We start from the raw sequence: 26,510 nt of genomic DNA on the forward strand, positions 1-26,510 counted from the left end.
TTTTACGTCTCATGAGACGTATTATCATGAGTTATTTATCATGTTATTGGTTATTTTATTACAGTTACATTATGCGTTATCCAATCATCACTTGAAGAAAGGATCAGATCGTATATCATGATCGCGTTTGTACTCCCAGCCAGATTTACGAGCAGCATTAAACGACATCAATAATGTATCATCCGCTTTGAATAAAGCAATATTTTCATCGCTAATTCTATATCATTTTTCATCGATCTCATTTCATTATCGTACATAAGTAATTTCATACTTCATCGTAAGCGTTTTTCAGTAATGTTAGTGATGTCGGTGATAAGGCGATGGAAATATCAACAAGTATAATATATTATTTCTTCTTCTATTATCATTTGTTAAAAGCAAATAATTCATTCCATCGGATAGTACTATTCTTTTTTTTTTTTAAATAAAAACCGATTAATTAATTTTACTTTTTAAAACAATGATAGACGTTACTTTAATTGAAACTCACACAAGCGATATGTTAATCAAGTTTCATTATAGTTGAACTAATTGTATTTTTTTTTAATATAGAGATTGTGATAATTAATTTTATTTTTCTAAGTGAATAGGCCTGTTCGTTTTAATTGAATTCTTGCACGGTTCATTATTTTTATTTTTATACTAGAGAAGAAAAAGAAAAAATAAATTATGCTAGAAGTATAAAAACAACAGACTTTTAATATTTGGATAAATTATTTTGAAATCCATATAAGCGTTGTCGGTCGACTTTCACTCTAATCGAACTAATTATTTTTTAAATGGACTGTGTCATATATTATAAATAGTGGCAAATGATTTATTTGATTAATTCATAATTAAATTTTACATAAATCAGTAAGTAACCTCATTTGACATCTTCAAAACCAATCGTAATCATAATGGATCGAATCAAACTAGAGACCCAAGAGAAAAAAATCTTACGATTGCCATAATCGGAAATAATGATAATTTCCGTCCATTATTAATACAAATTTGGTGATAACCGTAAGATGGACCCATATCTTAGCAACCGTTAACATATGGTATCTTACGGTTATCACAATCGTAATACTACAGTTCTTACAACCAAAAATATATTGATGGACCACTTTTGGTCGCAGCCGTTTTTCTTTTTCCGTGAACAATTCGAATTTTGCCGGGTTGGCATTCGATATCTCGCAGCTGACTTTATCGCAATTCGTAATCGTCGTAGGTGCGCTCACATCGCCGCGCGACGTCAAACGATTCGAAGAAACGAACGCGCGCTCATACGCTTTATCTCGCGGACGAACGCTAACATTTTTTTTGCACACGTGACTCTTCCATTCCTTCGTTACAATTACTCTACGTATACAGTATACGTCCGGATTGCTCGTTTCGTCATTTCGCGTTGTCGCGAATGCGCGCGATAGACGAATCTCGCACGACGCCATCTTCGCTCGTGCTTTTTTTTTTTTTCTCCACGAAACGTTACGTCTGGGTCGGAGTATGCAAATCAGCACGGGGGATGACGGGGGTGACTGAAGAGGCGGGAGCGGGAGTGCGGTGCGCGTAGTCAGTCGGAGTCAGTGTGTGTGCGACCGACCGACCGACCCGACGGCGGACAACGCGGATCGCCACCGGTGGCGTCGTCCTACGTCCAACCGATACACTCCGCGTACGGAATAAACCTATGTTTTAAGTACCTATACGTACGTTGACGTGCGTCCGTTGCCCGTGTCGCGAGTGTCTAATAGCGACTAAATGAATTTGCATCGGAGATCGAGTCTCGAGAATTCATCGTCGCCGAGAGACGAGCGTGAGCTCGAAGAGGAATCATTTGCCGTCCATGTAAAAATCACTAACTAGACTGCCCTCTCCCCCGCTCTCCTCCGTTATATAGTTGGTTAGTTTCGTTCGTGTGTCGTTTTGATTAGTGTTGTGTGTGTAATACCTCTTGTTTCACACGTTCTCTCTTTCTCTTTCTCTGACTTTCGATTCCCTCGGTCTCTTCTCTCTCTCTCTCCATACCCACGCTCCACGAGTTCGTACTCTCTTTCTGTGGCTCTCTCTCCCTCCTCCGTTCCCCTCTTTGAAGAAAGCGATTGTATTTGGGTACATATTTTATTGGTTATGTTTCCCGTTACACATCGCTTCGCACGTAGTCATACGTAGACGCAGCACACACAGCGGGGACGTGCAAAGCGCGCGCCTGTGGGTACGTCTACGCATCTGGCTGCGGGAGAAAGAGAGAGAGAGAGAGAGAGAGAGAGAAAAAGAGGCAAAGAGGAGACTGTACTGTTAATGACATAGCAGTGTGTGTACGTATAAAGTAAAATGCATAAATTAAGACTACCTGTCAAGGTCGAATTGCCCAGTGCTTTAACAAGGTATGGCGAGACCTAATTTACAGGTTCGTTCTTTCTATTTATTTTCTCTTTCGTTTTTTATTCCCGTTTCTGATATCGGGGTTATATGCCTAAGTTCTGGATATACATAATTCTGGGTGTCTACGTAGTTCTACAGTATATCGCACAAAGCCTCGTTTCGTATACTTTACTGCCGATATTCGCCAGGTTTCCTTCAGTCTTATGGTACGATGACACTCTGTACGATACTTAAATTTATAATATTTCTATCGTACGATTTTAATTCTTGCATGGGAAAGAACGGTTTTGCTGAGATATCTAATAGCGAATCCGATTGGATGCACTCAGTGCGCACGAGTGCACGTTAAAATCGTACACAAATTGACGTAAATATATGTTGAATATAAAATTCTATTGAATATAAAAATATATTGTATTTGTCAAGTGAAGTCTGTATTTTATCATTCGAAATATTTGCATTTTATACTATTGCTTAAATCAACAGCTTTAATATGCACTAGATGCGCACTAAAATTCGCTATTAGATGCAAATCTGAAACTAATTTTGTTGGATTATCAAAATAATATAGAATGTTAAAACGTTGACGATAATTCTGCAAAAGTTTTAACATTTTTGCAAGCAGTTCGAGCGTTTTACATAATTATTTTCATGGTCCAAACAAAATGATTTTCAGATCTGTATCTAGCTAAATTTTTAGGTACTTCTACCAAACCGTTCTTTTCTGTTATCGTTGATTTTTTGCACGTTGATTTTTACTAAAAAATTTAATTTTGTCTTTATACGTAAGAAGTAGATATATTTGTATTTAAAAAATGCTTAGAAAATAACATGCATCATTATTTTCGCAAGATGGACATTGCCCTGTGTTCTTATTTCATTCGTTATCATGACAACACAGTTATGCTAATGATATCGTGTCAATCGTGCAATACGTTCGTCTCGCACCTAGAATTATGGAATCCATTGTAATTAACTTTTCTTTTTCAACAGTTTTCAGCCAAATAAGAAAAATATTTGTATATTGTAGCGTATTTTTTAAGAGATGCACATATATTTAATTGTATATATTGTTTGTTAATATTATTGATTTTACACACACAAAACATCCATAGAACACTACACACATTCTTGAAAATTATTATTTATCAAAAATGTAAAAATATTTATCAGATTTTAAATTGATGACGAAATTGACTGCGCTACTTGATCGTGATAAAATGTTTTATGATTTTTCCGATAGAGAATCGTGCATAATTCCAAGTATAAAAGTTTCGTATTTTATTATCACGTATTTTAATAATCGATATCATTTTTCTCATTTAGCGCGATTTAGATAAGTCATTAATCTAGACATTAATTAATTTTATCAATTTTATATTTTGCATATTGAATATTTGAAAAAATCTAAATATGGGTCATTTATTAATAAAATATAATAAAATCTTATGAAACAAAATTTTTGAAAGATTAAAATTTAAATTACTTTTTTCAGAAAAAGAAATTTTTTTCCGAAAATCAAGATTTTAATTATTTAAAACGTATTAATGTTACGAAAGCTTTTTATTAAATTTTATTTATCTTTAATACGTTTTGAATTATTTTTAGAATTTCATTTCCGTATTCAGAATGCAGTTTTTGCGATGTTAGCGTATTTAGCATATAGTTCACGTTGCATATACTATAGAATTTGAGCATAAAAGCATGTATTTATCGATAAATAAAGGTTATGATATTAGAGCGTTCTGAATACAAGTTTCAATCTTTCGAGTGCCGCCTTTATGTGACGATTTTATAGCTACATACAAATCAAACGTTATCATTGTTCGTATTATCTCACGACAATATTCGTATTATCTCACTTTCAAACTAGTCATATCATTTCAACGAATACTTATTCGTACATGAAATGAAATGAGTGGTTTTATTGAAGTATTTAAAAATTTAGTTAAATACAAATTTGAAAATAATTTCGTTCGAGTCATTAATAAAATATAATTATGTAAAATGCTTAAACTTGTTGGAACGTTAAAACTTTTCGTAGTATATCTTTTTATCATATTTGAGATTCCTACATAATCATTTTGATAGTCTGACAAAATTATTTTTAGATCTGTGTCTAACTAAATTTTCAGTTACTTCAAACAATAAAACTATTCTTTTTATGTGTATACATATATCAATTATCTGACATTTTCAGATTTAAAAAGATGAGATAATCATCACAAACAAAAAAATACTGCAAGAAAATACTTATCAGTTAATTTATATTTGTTATTGTTGCATACGCGTGTAATCTGTGACGCAGCTGATTGAACAGCTGGTTACGAAAATATCTGATGTGTAATCTGGTCTACCGCAGATGTGAACGTTGAAACGAGAATGTCCTCTGAAACGCATCGTGCTGACGATGTTGATCTCTTACAAATGACAATGATGATCGAAAAGGAAAGATTTCGTCGGTAATAAATTCACCAAAATTAGTTTTAAAGTTGATTCGTTAATTTTAAATCGTTACACGATCTGAGCGCTTTACTGCACTCAGATGATTATTATAGATAAGTTAATCGACATCGTTATCACATAGAATGCATTTCAGAGCGCAGTATCAATGGAGACTCGAGAAGACGATAAATTTCGTCATCACTTCAATGTTCAAAGACGGTTAGTCCCTCCTTCCGTTAATCAAGCTTCGTTCGTCTTGTAGCGTCGCAACAACTATATGACTATTCAGTATTATAAAAAGCGGTTAACCTTAGCCATTATCAACCTCGATTTGTTATTATTTGTATGAAACGATTTGTTACGTAAATTGTGATTTAAATCTCTAAAATCCTTTGAGGAAGTCTAAAGAAAGCTATAAATATTTGTAAATGGGACATATTGTTGGTTTCATCTCTTAAATCTTGAAAAAGAAAGCGGCACTGCTAATTTTTTCGAGAAATTTGATAATCCTGAGAAAAACGTTTGAAATTTATGAATACTCATTTTAATTTGGAGGTTATACTTATCACGCGCGTGTCTTATATTTTTTAAAATATATCATTGGTTTTATCTCTTAAATCCTGAAAGAGATTAAAGCGCTGTTAGCTTTTTGAAGGGGGGGGGGGGGAATTTAATAATCCTAAAAAAATATACATAATCTGAAATTTATGGTCTTGATATAACAATTCATCATCCATGAATATATTCATTTTAATTCGTTGCTTATATCTACTTATCACGCATGTCTTATGATCTTATACATAGATAACACTTCCAAGATTTATGATATTTGATTTTTATCGTGAAAAGTCTTTCTCTATGAAGGTTAAATCCTGATAAGAAACACGCATGAAATTATGGAAGGGTGAGTGATCGTGCGGCCTGTATCCTTCTAGGGTTGAAATCCTCGTTGAAATCAGACTATGCGTTAAAGATTGAGATTAAAGATTGAAATTTGACCAATGGGAACAAAGGAATTTTAGCTCGTATTGTTTTGATTGGTCAAATTTTAATCTTCAATTTTCGATTTCAATCTTTAATGTGTAGTCTGATTCCGGTCTAAAGATTGTTTAGGTAAAGTTAGATCACCGCGTGAACCACCTGTGTATCCGAGTGCGCGCGCACTCATTGCTGCCAAGTGCACGTGCACGAGAAAATGAAACGTTCATCCGTTTTTAGATCCGCAAATTTTGGATCTGTATAATTTTGTATCTATAAATGCGTTTGGGAAAATACTATTAGCACACTATTTGTGTCATTCTATCCTTAGTTATTTTAGGTCTGTTGAATAACGACGCACACAGAAAAATACATATTGTATTATAGTACAAGTAATAATTACCCGTCCCTGTAAGTATATTTTAAAAATTTATATATCCGCAAATCTATAAGTTTATCACAAGCATTAAATTTATTCCAAAAATACGTACAGCCTTGTGCAAAAGTATCAGCCACCTTATAACTACCAAGTTATTTTAAATTGTGGTAAAGGCAGATAAAAATAAAATTATATATACTTTTAATTAGTCAATATTTATTGCTTTTATCAGTATTTAGTAGGTCCATTCTTAGTTTTAGTCCACGCGAACATTTAACTCTTTGGGCTATTTCAACCTGAGATTTGCCCTGTTCGTGTAAAAGTTGAATCAACAAGCGCTATTGTGCATTTTTAGGCATTATTTATGGAAAAAAAATTTATCTTTCAAAAATATGAGCAGTAGAATATGAAATTGACGCTTATATTTTCATTACGAACACTGACAATGGAATAATACTTCATTGAAAAAACATAAATATTTTCAATTGATGCCTTCTAGTCATTTATTACTTCATTGAAATCATATCTGTGTTTACATTTTAGACTAAACATACCATTCAACGAATCACTGATAAAAGAATAAATTCTAAAATTATCGGATATACACTACAATAATAAGACTGCCTATTTTTGCACAAGGTTGTATATTCTAAATCTTGGTAAGTTTAATATTTTAATCAAGATTATTTAATTAAAACAAATTCGATTTGCATTATATAAATTCGTTTCTTCGATTAATTTTATATAATATTCTTCCAAAGAAACTAATTTGTTTGAGTTCATAATAATGAATCTTTCTAAAATTTATAATAAGTATATTTTAAAATTATTATCAAAAGAAATATTCTTTGTTAAATATCGTTTTTATCAATAAAATGGTATATTTCTATGTGTAGAATGACATCACAAAGACCGTTGGTCACGAGTTATTTTATCAAACTAAGAGTGAAAAAGAAGGATATATAATATATATCGTTTCTTTTTATACACGCTATCTCATTCGAACTTACTGAAGTTGACGACAAAAACGACCGGCCAATTTAAAGTTTGTTATCTCGCGGCCAGACTGGTGGCCATAAATAATAAATTAAATTCGAGTTAAATTTAATACATTTTTTTCTTGAGTTAAGTTGTTTAACTCCAACGTTTTAGAAAAATTAACGACATTGAATGAAAGCATTTACGACATATAAAAATAAATTCAAATTGGGTACGATTTGACATTATGAATATAATGGATAATGTTTAACTTGGTATTTTTGGAGCAGCGCCTCTTACGAAACCTTGGAGCGATTTGACCTTTCACTTGATCTTGAGCAGCTTTCGTTCACCGTGAGCATGTTATTTCGATTTCATTATGTCATACTATTTTACAAAATTAATTTTGGGATGTTTTAAATCGTGTTTCTGGAGTTTTTCTTTTATACATGTTTCTTTCTTCATGATTTCCTTTACGGAAATTCTTTATGGTTCTTACAAACCGTATATACAATCGCAATTTTCGTGTTTAAATTTTTAATTTTAATGTAATATATAGTTAAGATTAAATAAACTCTATCATAATTTTTATACTTACATTTATTCGCTTATCGTCATTTATCGTTTCGATTATTCGATCCTGCCCTGACATTTCTCTTCCCTTTCCACTCTTCTCTTTTCTCGTCTGTCAGGGTTACCACAATTTCCCTCTCTCCAGATCTCCATCTCCCTCTTTATCTCTCTCTCTTCCTTGTTACTCACGCACGGTTTTCCTTTCTGTAGTAATTATGTAGCGCGGCAGTATGAAGCCTCGACAAACGGTTTTTTTACTTGACGTGTGAGTAAGAACATGCTCGATATTTTGTGCTCTGTTGATTTCGCTATTTATGACCCACAGACCTGATTAGAACATCTTCTCGTGTCTTCTTCTTTTGTACGGATTTTTTCTCCAGGTAATATTTCCTAATGTGTCTGTAGTTATTACATAACACGACATTCATTGTATTTACGTCCGGGATGTAGTGACGTCAAAACCGTCGTGAAAAGTCGGCTTCGTGACAAACCCCTATTGACGATAAGAGATGTTTAATGCTATTAACGTTTACATCGAAACCTTATTGATCCTTTAATCATTAGCGAGCAAGCTAAGAAGACTTAAAAAAATTGCATTAATAAAAAAAGATTATAAACATGGAAATGGCATTGTAAGAGTCAAACGAAAAGTAAATTAACAAACAATTAATACATATATTCTAAAATGAACTTATAAAATTTACATAAATGTAACGATTAAAAAACAGATGTTAATTACATTACTAGTTTCGACCACCAAATCTAGTCCTCTTCAGATGAAACACTTTACGTTGAAATGTACATAATTATGGAAAAACATCAATACATAAGAAAATCTTGTGCGTAGTTAAATATATAACAAAAAATTTACAAATCTATACGTGAGAATATTAGTTGGTCCGTGAATCCATATATTTACAAAAATAGTCATAATGATAAATGTCACACAATAAGAAAACAGTAAAAAAAAATTTTTTTCCTTTAAAAAAACTTATGTCAGAAATATTACAAAACTATCGAAGTACATCTTGAGATAAAAAGTTATACATGGAACACGTCAAACATCCTCAACGGACCAATTCCGACTATTTTCTTATTGTGTGACATTTATCATTATGACTATTTTTGTAAATATATGGATTCACGGACCAACTAATATTCTCACGTATAGATTTGTAAATTTTTTGTTATATATTTAACTACGCACAAGATTTTCTTATGTATTGATGTTTTTCCATAATTATGTACATTTCAACGTAAAGTGTTTCATCTGAAGAGGACTAGATTTGGTGGTCGAAACTAGTAATGTAATTAACATCTGTTTTTTAATCGTTACATTTATGTAAATTTTATAAGTTCATTTTGGAATATATGTATTAATTGTTTGTTAATTTACTTTTCGTTTGACTCTTACAATGCCATTTCCATGTTTATAATGTTTTTAAAGAAAGAGTCCTTTATTTGTTTTATTTTTGTTAATAAAAAAAGACTAAGATACCGTTTTTCAAATTTTCATTGAAAATACATTAGATTGTGAGATGCGTTTGAAAAATCGATAATTGTAAACAGTTACAAATGTAACAAAATTTGAAAAGTTCGAGGAAAATTTACTTAAATAAATTTACTTAAATGCATGTAATTCTAATTACATATATTAACATACATATAATAACATACATATAATAATATACATATAATAATATACATACGATAACATACATATAATTCTTGTTTCTAATTAACTTACTTTTCCAAATAAAAAGCTTAGGAATTGAAATCAATGTATTTGAATACATTTTCCTTCCCGAAAATGAGTAGAATCTATTGGGAGTTGATTTTAGCAAAGATTATATAGATTAACTTCTTGATAAAACATACAAGCTTCTAATAATATTCATTTATTATTCTCAAAGTTATTTATGCTTAATTATTGTTTGAATAATTGAGAGCAAATTATAAAGTAAACTACACTAAAAGTAATATGCACAATTTTCTGTCAGTTTTATAACTTCTTTCACATTGCCATGAAAATGATTGGAATAATTTGACCTCCAATCGCCTACGTGCTATGACAGCGATTCTATCCATAATTTTACAAGATTCGTCATCAATTCTTCGATATTAGCAAGCTGCTACAATATCCTCCGTATCATTTGTGATTGATTTCATCATTTATATTTATGATAGCGAATGGCATGTATATTCTTTTTACACACACGAACACCCACCATGTGTGCAATAAGGTTCCTTATTCTTGAAAGATATCGCATATCAGAAATACCAGAAAATACCAGAAAAATCTATAATATATGTAACGTCCTACAGTATTTTTGTACATTTTCATATGCCATATTTTTTTCGAGAACACAGACCCAGATTACTCTGTAATATGATAGACGCGGGTGTATCCGATATGTGATAGAACTGATTTATATGCGCTTGCAATAAATTATTTAATCAGTTGTTTCAGCCTCGAGATTTACAAATTTCGTCACATTCGTAACTGTTCTCTAAATATAACTATTCGATCGTTTACATACACATATACTAGCGCTTATTATTAACTACAATAGAATAGCTTCCAAAAAATTATATAGTTTATTTATTATTAAATCTATAATTAATTGTTTAGATAATTATATGCAAAATGATGAAATTGTAATCGTATTATTGTAAGATACTTTTAAAAAAGACAGTATAAACAATCCATCACTTCATTATTCTATTTTTGGAGTTATTAATCAATATACCTACTATTATTTTATTGTTGAATATAAGTATCTATACTATTACAAAAAAAGCATCAAATTTCATTAAACTGCATTAATAAAAATATTTGATGTTGTGAAATGAAAATAAAGTTACAAGTAACTTAAATTTAGTATCCACGAATTAAATTTTACCCAAATCCATATAAAATTTTATAGAAAATATACTAAATTTTACACACGTATATTTTTTAGTTATAGATGTATAAAATTTAAAGTAATGTCATTAAATTAAATTTAACTTGTGTAACTTAAAAGTACATTAAATTTCATGACATTTTTAACAGCATAGTCGTTTGTAATAATAGGGTAATTATTTTCCTCGTGACATTAATGTATTTCTGCGAACGTGAAATTTATTTTCTAACATTATTTACTTATATTAACGAATTGGCGCCATCACTCAATGCCTTAATGACGCCAACGTGGCATCTATTTGAGCGATCGAAAATTAATTGGAAATATCGGAGGCCGACTGCCGTGAATCAGTTGAGAGGAAAAAGGAAGTGAGTCATGGGTTAGGCAGTCTGTTCGTGACGTAATTAGATAGGGGTTTCACTGAAAAGCCGTGCTCGAATTACGAAAAAAGAAATCGTGTGAGATAAAATTTAATAAAAAAATTGAAAATGTACATACATATATATATATATTCAATTTTTTAAATTAAATTTTATAAATTTTAAATATATAAATTTTTAAACAACATATTGTACGAACGTTTCATCGATTTCTTTCATTTTTTTTTTACTATGACGTTATCAGATGTATCAGTTATTTATTACTCGATAATCTGTATAAAAATTCGTTCACTATATTAGTTTATTTGATGTGAAGAATGATCAGGCACTACTGATATCTATTTAAATATATTAAAAAAATATTTTACAATTTATTTTTTTTTTTTAATTTTCGTCACAATAGCTGATAACAGCATTGTATTGGTATATTTTAATAATAATCTTGAAACAAATATTCGTGGCTAGCGCATCGCGCTATTCGATCTTTTTCAAATATTACATAGTTTATCGAGGACTTTTTCGTGGAAGTGTACAATAACACTACAATAAATCATTTTTAAATCATTTTTCATGAAATGTGGCAGATGATTCTGGTAAGAATTTTCCTGTAGAATACGAATTCGTAATTAAAAATATTTCAGCACATCAAGTTTTTTTTTTTAGAAAAACCGATTTAAAAAATAAATGCACACAAATGCGTGTTTGGCTATTTTTGAAGTTGTTTTTAAAAGAATAGAGAGAGGGAGGAACATCATAGAAATTCGGGTATTAGCTCGAATGATAGCTCGAACCTTAAACTGTAAACATAAAATAAAGATAAATAAATAAAATGATTAAATTTTTTTAGGAGAGAGTGGTTGGTTACTTTAAGGGGTGGGGGGGGGGGTTTATTCTTTCGTTCGAGATGATACTCGAATTTCTATGACATCCTATTTTTTTTAAATAACTTTAAAAATATGCCAGAAATATTTTTTTTTTACTTTTTAATCTCGTTTTTTTTTTTAAATATCTGACAATTAAAACATTTTTAATTACGGATTTGTAATCTACGGAACAAAATTTAGCAGAATCACCCAGGGTTTGAAAAAAACCGGGTTTTTTTGAAAAAACCCAGCCCGGTCGGGTTTTATAGGGTTTTATCGGATTTTATTGGGTTTTATTGGGTTTTATTAGATTATTCGTGTTTTCAAGTTCCACTTTTGTTTGGAGTTAAATGTAAGGAAAACAATTTAGCAGCCATATTATAGCATATATTTTTTTATCAATAATCAAGGCCATCTCCGGGCAGGTCGTGGCATCGTTTCATTCTTAAGAAAGAATTTGCAATTTTTTTTAGCAGTACTTTAGCACCTAGTAAAGTGCTTCAAATTGACGTTTTTGAATAGAAGAGATCATAACTAATCCGTAACTAATCAATTGGTATTGATCAGAACAGAGGCATGGTCGTTTATTAATTCTTTTATGATTTTTAATCCTTGATTGAAAGTTTTTATAAACTTTATACTGCTGTTGCATTTTTGTTGAGAAGCGGCGTCCAACTCGAACTTGAAAAATTGTTAAAAAATTAATAAAACCCCGTTCCTCTGTTTTTATCTATACCAACTGATTGGTTATGATTTCCTCTATTCAAAAATATCAATTTGAAGCACCTTACGAGATGCCAAAGTATTGCTGTTATTAAACGGTCCATGAAAACGGAAATTGAAATTCTTAGCGGGGGAAATAGAAGAGAAAGCAACGAAACTTGCTTATCGTTATTGCTTGTTTATCGTTATTTGCGTTCCATTGATAACAAAACTCATTAACCATCGATTGGTCTTAATTTAAATTACAATTTTGTTTTTTATTTGTAACTTTTGAGTTTAATTTTTTTTAAATAAAAATATATAACAATAATAAGTTAATTTTGAATTAATTTAAGTATCATGGTACTCTATCTTTCTTCGATAATTGATCATACTTTGTTACTTCCAATAAAAATAGTTGACTGGGTTTTTCTGTGGGTTTTTTTAGGTGGGCCCAGCCCAATAAAACCCACCTCGGCAAACCCTGGAATCACCTGCCACAAGACATGAAGCAAAATCCTTGTTATACAGTGTAATCAATAGTTTTACAGTTTGAACAAATTGCGTTGTAAATTATTCAGTGAATAAGTGAGTCATGCCGCATATAACAAGATTGCACAAATCTCGTTAGTTTTCTGATACGGCTTGTTGAACCGTGTCTGAAGAGCGGTGATTGAACCCTCGATCGATCTCCCCCGAGTTCCCGTGACCCTATGGTCACGAAAACGATAAGTGTATATATATATATCTTGAAAAGGTTAAAACTAATATAGTTAAATCTAATTAAGTAACAAAGAGAATCTTGTATTCTCTCGCTCAAAGCAGCGAATCTGGGTGCTTAAACATTTCAATGTGAATTTATATTCAATTCTGTAAACTGCGCACCGACATTTTTTTTAATCTTGAAACACAATGATAAATTTAATTAGATTTATTCTCATCGGTGCAATTTTCATTATAATAATAATGTAGTCAATCTGTACCATTCTTGCAGACAATTTTTCAATTAATTCTAAAGTATAAAATCTTTTCCAAAAAACTAATACAAAAATATGAAATTGGACAGTATAGACATTCAGAAAGAAAATAAAAATTAAATCTCTCATTTTAATTCTCGTATGTTGATTTTAATTATCGAGATTTTCTATTCACGAAATATCATAGGGAATATCATATTGGAAAATGTATATTAGGTATACACATAGAAATTTAACGTTTTTTTTTATTAAGGCATTTAAAACCGATTTTTAAAAAAGTCAAATACCTATATAATGACGTATTATGCAAACCATGATCTAATATTGAGCTTCAATATTGTCCATAAAATTATAAAACTTATCAACAGATAATAATTATAACAGAAAGGAAATATTATTAAAGATAATTTATTCGAGTATAAAAGACACTTTTTTCCAACGTATAAAAAATAACGTTGTGACGTCATTACTATACGGCATATACGCGAAAAAGATTTTCGGCAAGCTATAATTTTACACCATTTAGAATTGATGATGAGCAATTTTCCAATTTGCGTGGCAACAGAAAGCTCATGCCATTTTGCAAATTACTTCGTAGTCCGACGATAGAATAGTAATTTTGTGGCACGTTTAATTTAAGAGACTAGTGCGATATTGCAGTCAAACTCTCCAGGCTTTGAAAAACATAGATGGTTTCGCTATTGCGATCGCTTTTGCGCGATGACAAAGAATTTTTATTTAGGTCGTAATTTATATTTCATTTCAGTTTTGGAGTTAATAAACTCCATATCTCGAACATTATACTTTAAATTATACGTTAATTTACCAAGTCGTGAATCATATTTATCATTTATTTATTGAACATTTGATGTATTAGTATTTTATCTAAATATTATATGCAATATTGTAACATCGACAAACATTTGAAAATTAGAATCATTTTTTTAAATAACAATTCTTGAAAAAATATATATTTATAAATTTTTTTATATAAAACAAATTATTTTTGAAGTAGAGTTTTCTGTTTTTTAATAAGTTTTTTTTATATATATTTCTCTCAGAGTCACAAATAATATATTCATTGGCGAAGTATAAATATTGAAATGTATACATGAGGATGTTAGTCTGTTATCAGAAAATACACGCGATACAATTTACAGTTATTTTTATGGCCAATATGCATACGCAATAAGCATTAAATGTATACGGAAAAGTCGATTTTACTGAAATATTCAAAAATTTAGTTAGATACAGATCTGAAAATAATTTTGTTGAATCATCAAAATAATTACAACGCTTAAATTGATTGTCAGAGTGTCAGAACTTTTTTAGCAGTATAATTATTTATCATGTTTGAAATTTCTACATATTATTTTGTTGGTTCAATAAAATTATTTTTTAGATCTGTATCTATAGTTAAATTTTTTAATATCTCCGCAAGTCGTTCTTTTCGTATATATGGAATTGTTTTTGAGCAATTTGTGTAGACTTTCAAACTAAATGAAAGCATCGTAGTCGTTTAAATATAGAATTGTCTGGGAATTCCAAACATTGTTACAATTATACTGACATCTTCTTTCATGTTTTGCATCGACAAGTGGCTATACTTATCGTATTTCACAGTAAACCGCGCGTTGCAATTTGGCACAGTGACGCGTCGAAAGTAGTAGATAGTAATAGTATAGTAATAGTATAGTAGTAGTAGTAACAGTATAGTAATAGTAGTAGTATTGGTAGACAATAATGATAACTATGTGCTTAGCTGTCGTAAAGTTTTGTCGTATTTCCACTCTAATGGATTACGAACTGTTAGATAGTGTCGTATGTTCTCGAACATAGTTATGTGAAAATGTTCACCTGTTATAAAAGTTATTGAGACTTCTACATACTTCTTCTATATACTATATAAGACCTTAGAATAGTAAATATTCAATTAAATAAGTAAATAATCCGCCTTTAAGAACTGATATTATCGCAAGTTTATCATACTTTATTGTATGGTATATAGCTATATACATAATGTTTCGCGAAAGCATGTAATTAAAGAGAATCAAATTTAATAATTAAAAGAGATATATGTGCGTTAAAAATATTTCAGCCATTTGACATTTAATTTCAAATATGGAATCGATAATTATCATTGTTTTACGAAATGTTATTTTTGCTAATGACTAATTTTTACATATCTGTTTGACTTTCTTCGTTTTATACAAAAGTTTGACACAAGTTTCTATTTAAAACCTACTACACAATGCTAGATTGTGTGCAGTATTAATGAACTTTGTGAATTAACTAGAATAAAGCAATGGCTGTTCACACGTGAGTATTGCGCGGTAAGTGCGATACGTACAGTAGTATATACACAGTGGCATATATACAGTAGCATATATACAATAGTATATATATATATAATATATATACATATATAGAGATACACACAATAATTTGCGTCGTTATGCAAGTAAGTTGTAGTTATGTTTTAAGCACCTTTATGCGTAGCAGCTTTATTAGTTCTTTAAAATATGTTATGATTACACAAGTTTAAACTAAAGCATTAAAATTAAATGTATGTATATGTATACTTCGAAATAACTGTAAGATTAATTATTTGTTCTTGCATTTTTTAATTTTCAATGATATTTACATAAATTTGTAATTATAACAATTTAAAAAATTTAAAATTTTGTACAGTATAAACAAAAAATTTTTATTCAATCAATTAACGCAATTAGAATCACCAGTAATTTATTTCTATTTACTTTTTTTCAACTGTCTTATATGAACAAGAACTGTCCTTTTATGTGTAAATAGGCTTTTCTTGCGTGTTTATATACATATATCTTATCCTACTTTTTTCTAACTTGTAAGAAATCATCAATAACGCAAAATTGTATGACCGTTCTGACTTCTCTTTGAAATGTCTATGATGTTTTAATTTTGATCCACGTACTTTGTTCACAAAGACTCGATTATACGGTCATTCATATATTAAGCAAATTTTACATATAAATACGCATGTTTGTATTTATATGTTAAATTTATTCTTATTTCTAAAATTTGTAAAAGCACACCATTTCCATGATTGATAAAAATAATGTTTTAAACATGTTTTTAAACTGTTTTAAATGTGCTTAATCGGTGTTTTGACATGTTTTAAACATGTTTCCATCATGTTTTTTTATATTATTACTGTTTGAAGTATGTATAAAGCATTAAAAACATGTTTGAAAAAAAAAAACAATGTTCTGTTAAAAAAAAAACATTATCAACTACATGCCTCATAAAATATATTACTAGAGATTTTATAATTTTATGTATCTAATTAAATTACGAGCGCCTGAAAAGATTTAATGAATTAGAGCTTTAGAGAATAAAAAAGCTGTTTAAATATGTATATGCAGCATATTGCGCAACCCAAACTTTGTTAAAAATCTTAGAACATTATTGAAATTAGCACGTTTTTTTTTTATTCTTTTAGTATATAAAATGCGGAATTTTTTGTATTTTTATGTAGAATGAATTGTTGCACCAGGAAAAGTGCTACTGAAACTGTATAGTTGTTTTATTTATATCAATAAAAAAAAATATCATATTTAACTATATGGATTTCTATGAGATAATCGGGTCAAAGGGTCGTGATTAAGGTGAGAAAGCTCTTATCGCCTTATCGGTACGAAAGTATCCAGAAGTCACATTCCGAGAATTCCGTCTTTTGACCTCGTAAAAGTAATATCCCCGTCTTGAGGATTCGTTTCTTGATGTTTCGCACGAAAAGCCTTTTATTAGAATTGTGTTCTAGAAATTCGCATTTTTATGCCGAATCATCAATAGAACCGTATTGTTAGATGTTCTATTGTTGTACATTACTTTGCATTACTTTGCAAAAACCGATTCTTCGACTAATTTTTTATTTTTCTTTAGTGAAAATGTCAAGGAAGATTGCTATCTATATAATATATATAATGACGGTTTGGACTTCTTTAACATTACTTATCTCCGCAATAAGCTTCACATTAAAAAACCCATTAACTTACATTCTGCAAATTTTCACGCAATGAGTTAACTTTGCGTGCCATGAGTTTATGATAAATATGTATCGTATATTTCGTATACTATATTTTTTATACATGTACATTAAAGAGATATTCTAGAGTTATATGATATGATACATTTATTATATTTTTTAAATAAAAATATATGATGTATAATACATTTTTGTATTGAGAAATACAGATAATACGATAATGATTCCTTTTGAGAACTTATTTTTGAGATTCTTAATATTTAAAAAAGATAAAAAAGTTAATTTTTTAAATTTCTTAACTACTATCCTTTTAAGAGAGATGTAACACACTATATAAAGTTTTATCGTTATTATCAATTGAATTGGTATGTGGAATCAATCAATTTATAAAATCAATCAGATTAGCACTTCAAACACAAAGAGTTAAGTCTTTTAATGATAGTACGTGAACATTAATACGATATTATTTCTTCAAAAGATTATATATATTTGTGAGATTTTGTAATATTGTATATCTATTTTTTGAGAATTTTAGTTTAAATTATATTCTGACGTTGTGTGTACCCCTGATTGATCGAGCAATATGTTACAATAGTACAATTGTGTAATCACACTAATCTCGCAAATGCTCCAGGCTTTAATGAGTGCAGACTATCATGTTCTGTATCGTCAAACTGTAATTTGTTCAATAAACGTGGGCGATACTTAGCCTTACCGTGCCGAGCTCGAGTTGTTGGACAGAGGTGTCGGGCACAGCCGTTACCTTTCCCATGAAATCACATATCATGTTAAGCACGGTCCTTGATGTTAAACATTTATGTCACGGGTGGATACATCATCCTAACGTCGCGTGGTATAGCCGGTTCGCCAATCGAAAGCAATGCGTTATATTTCACCGATGCACGGTGCAGCATAGCGCGATTCTATTAAAATGCGTCTGGTTGTGTTTGACGAGAGTTCGCGCCTGGACGAAACGCTGCACCGCGCCGCAGTGATATGTTTTCGGAGACGCCAAGCGACGTGCACGAGGCGCAGGTAAAAGAAGAGACTCGTCATAATGACGCTAAGTAAGAAAATTAAAATATTTTTCTTCACCTGAGGATTACCTCAGATTACCTACGTGTTGTTACGCAAGTTGTTCCAATTGTTATTTCTTTGCAGTGTAAGCGAAAGGACAAATGGGTCATAAAAATTATATAGAGGAATAAAAATTTTTTCTCTCAGTGTGACCGATGTATACATCTCATTTGGTTGATCATTACCTTGATTGCACAAAACATAGACCCCTGAAATACACAGATGGTTTTGCTGAAATACGTATTTAAACAAATTTAACTGGATACAAATCTGAAAATAAATTTATTAAATCATCGAAACAATTATGTGGGATGCTGGAACTAATTGCGACAATATCAAAACTTTTTCCAGCATTGATCATCATGTTTGAGATTCTATTAATTATTTTGAGATTTATCTAATCATTATATTTTAAGAGTTTAACAAAATTATTTTCAAATTTTTGTATCCGGCTTTAGATAGCTCAGCAAAATCGTTCTTTCCGTGTACTCGTTCAGTAGATAATTTTGTAATTTATATGGCTCTGACTTTTGCATAATGCATAAGGCATAAAAAAATCAATTAATGAGAATACAAAATGGAAGACTAATTATTTTTCTTATGCCTTATACGTAATGCAGTATTGTTAGATTGTCAAAGGTTCAATGGCAACTTAATCTTTTGACATTTGTTTTTTAAACTTTGTTATTTTTAACTTTTATGTATGTTTAAATGTAAATTATGTTATTTCTGTGTTTCATTTCAAAGTTAACAGCATCCATATTATTGTATGTACTTAATAAATAATAAATTAAGGAGTCAAATTTAATATATGTTTTCTTAAGTTATAAATTGTTCAATTTTATTGCTTTAAGTTAAAATAAAAAAGTTACTGCGCGACGACATAACAATATCGTTATGTAAACTTCGAACTTTAATTGGATGCTGGAGTGACGGGCGGACTTAATCAATCTAATCAGATCTAAAGATCTGTGATTGAATGATCTAGAAAAATACGTTACAATAACAGCGAGCGCTCACTCAACTGTTGAGTCTGTTGAATCAAAAGTAATGACTGTTTTTTAGGTGTCAATTTCGAGTTTTTTAAAGACGTTTTTTTTTTACTTTTTCGAACGGAACTATTTCTTAAACCTATCAGGAACTCTGGAACTATTGGAAATCTATTCAGAACTATCAAAAAAATTATTTTTTTTAATAAGGGAAGGCTAGCTTCACAAGGGTGAAACATAATGTTTATTTAATACCTTATTTAATGTATTGTATGTAATGTTTATATATTATATTATAATTATACACACATTTCTTGTGCTGTGTGTTATATCACATATTTTTATGTAAGTCATGTATACTTAGATCGTATATTTTCATTCATTTCTCTTGTAAGCTTTAAAATCATAATTTAAAAATCTCATTATATTCTTATACATTATTCAAATGTTCAGAAAACTACTTTTTGTTTGGATATATGTATTTGGGATTATTTTTATAATGTGAAGAAATAACATGGTAACAGGAAATTGTTACAATATATGTAATTTTTTTGTTTTTTATACAGGTTTGTGTTTTCTGACAGTTATTTGCAATTTGAGTCTTTTCTTTTATTTTGAAAAAGGATTTTATATTCTATAGAAAACGACGAAAATGAAAAAGAGTACGGAATGCACGTTTCGTCAATATTACAAATGACTCCAGCATTCCCTTAAGAATTAGAAGCTGTACACAATCAAAGAAATAAACAAGACATAAAAGAATAATAATTTTATTAACCTATTAGAAACTACGTACTGTGGAAAAGTATTTCACAGTTTGTAATAGGCTGAAATTCTTATTCTCTGCTCCCTATTTTTTTGATTATGCGCAACCTCTTACAAAATAAGATATACTTACAAGCTACTAATACTACTAGCGGTGCCGCATTCCTTCTACCGTCGTTTCCGATTATGATTCTGACATCACGCGGAGTGAGCTCTATCCACAAATAGACAGTCATCTTGTTCGATTGCGACGAGCGACTTTTGTCAGCTCGAATCCGCACTTTCTTTCTAGTCACGATAATCTTTTTCCTCTGTATGGCAGCAAATGTCTAAAAATATCACACTTTACGGGACGTGACGCTCTGGGTAAATATGCACCGTTCGCAAATGTATGTCACGTACAATGTCAATTTTATCGGTACGTCGATCGTTGGACAAGTAACTACCATTTATGCCTGTTTCTACCAATTAACTTCAATCTCGGTTCAACTTACTCTTTATCTTCTTCTAATATCTAGTAGAGTACTAGTATAGTACTAAAAAAAAGAGAGTAAATTAAATTCAGTTGAAGAATCTATATTGTTAATGACAGAAATGAACGTTAGTCGAATAAATTTTGACCTTCAGATAATGAGAAAAATGTTTCAAGACACTTTCGACGCTGTGTAGATAAAAATATGAAAAAAGAGGGAACAATATGTGAAAACATCACATCTTCGAGACGGTCAAACCAGTCATTGGAAAGACTACATCGTGGTATTATGAAATAGAGATAGTTTGAGATGGTTAATACATAAGATAGAATGAGATCTATGCATTATCTTGTCTCGTTCTATCTTATGCATCTATCTTATTCTACCTTAAGCAGGTAAACGAAAAATATGACGGACCATCAGAAGTTGCCTAAATCACTGAACTATGTCTATACTAGAATGATCACTTCTATGCTTTTATGTATAAGAGGATAGTGAGCTTGCATCTATACGCATGCATCTGTATGCATCCGCACATCTCTCCAAGAATACAGACACGTCTAAAAGTTTTGACCAGAGTATATTCTAGTATAAATATAGTTCAGTGCTTTAAACGATATTTATCTTTTTACTTGAGAATTTTTTAATGTGATTTTATAAGGTAGATAGTGCATCACCTTTAAGTATTTTACACGCAACATGCAAAGCAATTTTTTATCTCGCGATCTAGATTCGACCATAGTTGAATCCAATGGTGGATTCAGCAATGGCTCAGTTATTTTTCACGATCAAGTAACGTGTAAACCAAGATTAGTTTCATTTTCGCAAGTTCATACATTCTTCTCATTTTTCGTCATCTTTGCCGCCAATGAAGATGCTAGTAAAACACAAGACAATAATTAGGTTTCCTGATATATGTATTGTATGCATCTCGAAAGTTTGGATTCAGGACGAGTCGATTTCTGTTCTGTGCAGGATGGTATTAGATCCCAAGGTCACTAGTTTGCACAACGATTACGGAAGTTTCGATCGACCGTTGGGCGCCGGGGAGGGCCACGAGAGGGACGTTGAAGCGGCGGTTGATGGAAGCAGCAGCGGGATGGCACAGTCCAGCGATGTTTATCAACGGCAACCGCTCTTGCCCGGCGCACCGTTATCCAAAAGTAAGGACAAGTGGTCCGGAGTGGCCTCGGGTTCGGAATACTACGAGGATGATGAGGACGAAAAGGACATCGAAGGTCTGGGTAGACATCCTGGGATACCGAATGGTTCCAGCAGTGGCATGGTCAAGATCGACATGCCGGCGCCCCTACGCGAAGAGCCACGTTTCCCCAAGGAAAAATGGAAAACGTTTCTCGGTAAGAGAACGTGCGAAAGTCATTGTACTTAAAAAAAAGAAAGGTTCTTTAGAAACGTGTAGACACATGGAAAGCTGTACCTTGGAAAAAAAACATGTTTACTCTACATGGAAAAACTTGGAATTTTCAAAAGATTTCTCTTTCATCTTTGAAAATTAAAATTCTTCATACCAATTTTACCAGTACTTAGGAAAATTTTTTAAATTTTGCTTTTAAATTTAAATCGTGCTTTTTTTGGAAAACGAATTCTTTTTATTATTTGTTCTTGATAATACAAAGTGTCGGCAATCAGTTGAACGATGAGTATGACATACACATGCATATACAGTACCAAAAAGTATATCTTTTAAGTTTTCAGGAGTATAACTTTCATCAAAATAGAATAGATTTCGCTTAAAATTTTGTAGTAGACACTTAGTGGCAGATGCATTTTGCATACGTATGATGAAGTTTAATAGAATACATCATGATTTTTAAAACCTTTGTTGATATTTATAAAATCGTGTTTTTATATTGTCTTTGTGTTTCATATCGCTATTTTCACAATTACAAACTAATTTTAGTGATTACTTTTGTGTTTCAAAATTTTGCTAGCATTTAAACTTCTTATGGCGCGCGATTCAAAGTTCGTTATTCAATTTAACTTATTTTTGTGATTTCAAATAAAATGAATTTTTTTTCAAATTATTATTTCCATTATTTGATGAAAAATCATGCTATCAAAATGTTTTAATTTAATAAAAGTCCATACATTTTAAATCAAGTTATTCTAAAAAAATCTAACAATAAGTGATATATTAACTTTTGGTTTTTACTACTGTACATTTACATTCTCATTTATATCTCGTGAGTTTTTATAAAAAAACATCGGGTGACAGTAGATGATAATATACAGCAGAAGAGAGAAACTCACTGATATTGTAGTGAGCGTTCCCTATACTTATCTTATCATATAATTTTGCGACTCTGATTGAAGAAAAGGATAGATGCAGTCTCATGGAATCCTTGTATTTTATTTTAATTTACAATATATAGTTTGCATTACTTGCATTCTAATTTATTTTAAAATGCATTAAAAAGTTTCTAATCTTACCTTGAATTCTGAATGGCAAAATTTAGGAATTTTCGGAGAATTTTGTAATAAAATTTGAATAAACATTCTGATATACGAAAATTCTACTTTAGCATATTAATAGTATAATAATTTTTTCGTGATTTAAAATAAAAGTCCAAGACCTTTAAAATGCCGAAAAAATTAATATCATTAATAGCCAAGCTATTATATATTCGTCATGATGATTAAATCGACATACGATATTATTCACTAAACTCACAAAAAATATATTCTTTTTTTAAAAAAAATTTATTTTTATTATAATTTTTAAAACAAATTTCGTAAATTGTATCTTAATTTTTTTTTTGTGTCGCAAATTTACAAGAATATATAAATATGAAATTTTTAAAAATAAATTTCAGAAATGATAAGATATTTCGAATATTTTATTTAATTATAATAATTAGTAAATAGATATTTTGACCATTAAGCAATGCGTCGTTAAAACGTACGTACGGCATTGAGTAATTAAACACCGAGAACAACACCAAATGTTCTATATTTACTCTATCAGTTTTCTCGGTTTTTACTATGGCCGGATGTTTTGATGACACGTCTTGACGCAATAAGAATGGAACGAGAATTAGCAAACTATTTTCTGAGCAAATATCAAGAAACTCACCAGATAATTCCGCCGACTGCAGAGCCTCTCTAATTTAACTCCGTGTACGTAACATTCGTTCGCAGCGAGCAGACCATCGAGATCGAGGTCATTACATGGCCTGGTATTCGTTCGATACATCTCTGTTCGCGTAACTTGATATCACAGAGAGCCTCCCTCCCATCGATTTCCTCTTGCCTAGAGTTCGTATAATTTATCTCGATTGCTTTTTGCATCAGAGTTAATTGAAATGAGCAATTGGATATTCGCTGTTGTTCACGAAATGCACAACGCAGCGGATTTCACGAGTCCCGTTATGTATATCTGATACGATGCGGATCGTCGTTGCATGACAGAATTTATTAATTCGCGGTTATTCTCGAACACCCGGGAACGGAAGAAACTAAGAAATGATATATGAAAAAAGAAAATAGTATGCTAATTGCATTCGGAGAGTTGCATACAGAGATCTATATGTATACGTTTGATGCTTTTTGTTACAGCATTTCTCTTTATGGTTGTAAACTTCATACTAACGACGGCTTCCCTCGCAATGGTACACGAGCGCGTCCCAGACAGAAACACGTATGGACCGCTTCCCGATGTGGTACTAGACAATGTCAATGCTCAGGATTGGGCGCTTAATGTCTCGGAAGTCTTGATTATGATCATGTCCAATTCCGCGATGGTTTTTATTATTTTTCATAAACATAGGTATGTATTAAACCCAAAGTAAATCGATACCAAATCATCTTTGCTAAAGATAAATCTATGTAATTAATTTATTTCCGTAGATTCATAGTAGCTAGACGAATATTTTTGCTGATGGGCTTACTCTACATGATGAGAAGCGTTACAATGTACGTGACGGTCTTACCGATCGCCAGTAAAACTTACTATTGTAGCCCGAAGGCGAACAACACCAGTCCGCTTCTCGTGACAAAGAGAGTCTTGCAGCTCATCTCCGGCTTCGGTTTGTCTATTAATGGCAAGCACACTTATTGCGGAGATTACATTTACAGTGGGCACACGGTTGTGCTTGTACTCAGTTACCTGATTATTAAGGAGTGTATGTATCTTCGTCATTTGTTCAAGAAATAAATACGGATATACATGATGTCGGTATAATTTCACATAGTAATTTGTAATTTCAGATTCTCCAAGGAGATGTCAACCGATTCATTGGTTAGCTAGTTTAGCGGTACTCGTCGGGGTAATTATGGTCTTGGTAGCTCATGGCCATTATACCGTGGATGTACTTATAGCTTACTACGTTACTACGCGTCTGTGGTATATTTATCACACGCTAGCCAATAATTCAAATCTCAAGGTATGTTTCATTTTCGAACAAAAATGAAAATTCTCTGCTGTACGAAAAATATAATTTATTTAAAAATTAATATAATTTTAATAACATTAATTATAATTTAATGTTACATTTGTATTATAATTTATATATTGTTAATGTATAATATAATAAATTTTTTTTGCAGCAATACGGACCAAACAACTTTTTGGCCCGTCTCTGGTGGTTCTCTATTTTCAAGTATTTTGAGAAAAATGTGGGCGGAACAGTGCCACGACAATACGACTGGCCTCTACCTTGGCCTCGACGGTTTCTTGCCAAGCATCCTAACCGGGACAGTTAATACTTATCTTGGTTTTATGATAGAGGCTGTTAAAAACAAAGGAGTTACTTTTGTTGTATATATTTTACACAATACACTCATATAACACATACACATACATACATATCCCACACATACATACGCACGCATTCACAAATGTATGTATATAAATCGAGGCTTGTTAACATGGAGTCACTAAAGAATATGCATGGGACATACGGTTGTTTTCAGAGTAATCGCGCATTCATTGTTGAAACATGAATTTTGTGTTGTTCACCTCTGTATAATTCAATCGTGAATTTATATAGACACAGTACCCGTGCTCTTTCACGTAAAATTATCGTCCAGTCAGCCCGAATTTACTTTGCTTGATTTTTATACAATTTATATACAGTATAAAGAATAGACATAGAAAGATGGATTTTATTATAATATCATAAAGATTCGGATGGAGGAAGATATTCGAGTTAATAAGACACATATTAATTCGCTTTATAGCGTTTATATTTTCAACTATGTAGTTACAAATTGAAAGTAATATAATAAATGAACATAGGATAAATGTGTGTTTTTAAAAACTCGATATTATGCAATAAGAAGTATTTGTAAACTTTAAAGGGCCATTGTATAGATAAATATTAAGACAAAATCTTAATCCTTCCTCTAAACGAATCTTTGACGTTACATGCTCGATTTGAGTCGACGTCTTGATCTTCCAATGTCTAGACGTCGTCGTCCCTGACTTTGCATTTGCGATACGAAATTATTCCGATGAAAAACGATTTTGCAAACGAATTTGCCAAAAATGTACTGTAGATTCGCGTGATGTATATGCCTTAATTAAAGTTTTTTATTGCTGATTATCCTCGAAATTGTTTCCTTCGTGCTTTGGAGAGAAATACCCAATATCCAATACTAGAAGCGATTGTGCAA

At 30.9% G+C, this 26,510-nt stretch overlaps 1 protein-coding gene across 4 annotated transcripts; it reads left to right on the forward strand.

Annotated features, from left to right (window-relative positions):
• The first annotated feature begins 1,580 nt into the window (after window positions 1-1,580).
• LOC108774343 (phosphatidylcholine:ceramide cholinephosphotransferase 2) lies at window positions 1,581-25,927 on the forward strand. 4 transcript variants are annotated; one of them, XM_018540432.1, is made up of 6 exons: window positions 1,581-1,885; window positions 21,852-22,234; window positions 24,453-24,663; window positions 24,744-25,018; window positions 25,104-25,279; window positions 25,443-25,927. In XM_018540432.1, exons 2-6 carry the CDS (start codon window positions 21,853-21,855, stop codon window positions 25,596-25,598), a joined length of 1,200 nt encoding a protein of 399 aa, XP_018395934.1. In that variant the 5' UTR covers window positions 1,581-1,885; window position 21,852; the 3' UTR covers window positions 25,599-25,927. The 4 variants fall into 4 exon arrangements, with proteins under 4 accessions (XP_018395934.1, XP_018395932.1, XP_018395933.1 ...); XM_018540430.1 differs by lacking the exon at window positions 1,581-1,885 and adding an exon at window positions 2,089-2,369; XM_018540431.1 differs by lacking the exon at window positions 1,581-1,885 and adding an exon at window positions 2,343-2,392.
• Window positions 25,928-26,510: the final 583 nt, after the last annotated feature.

This window comes from Cyphomyrmex costatus, unplaced genomic scaffold (genome assembly GCF_001594065.2).
Source record: "Cyphomyrmex costatus isolate MS0001 unplaced genomic scaffold, Ccosl1.0 scaffold245, whole genome shotgun sequence".
NCBI classification, from domain to species: domain Eukaryota; kingdom Metazoa; phylum Arthropoda; class Insecta; order Hymenoptera; family Formicidae; genus Cyphomyrmex; species Cyphomyrmex costatus.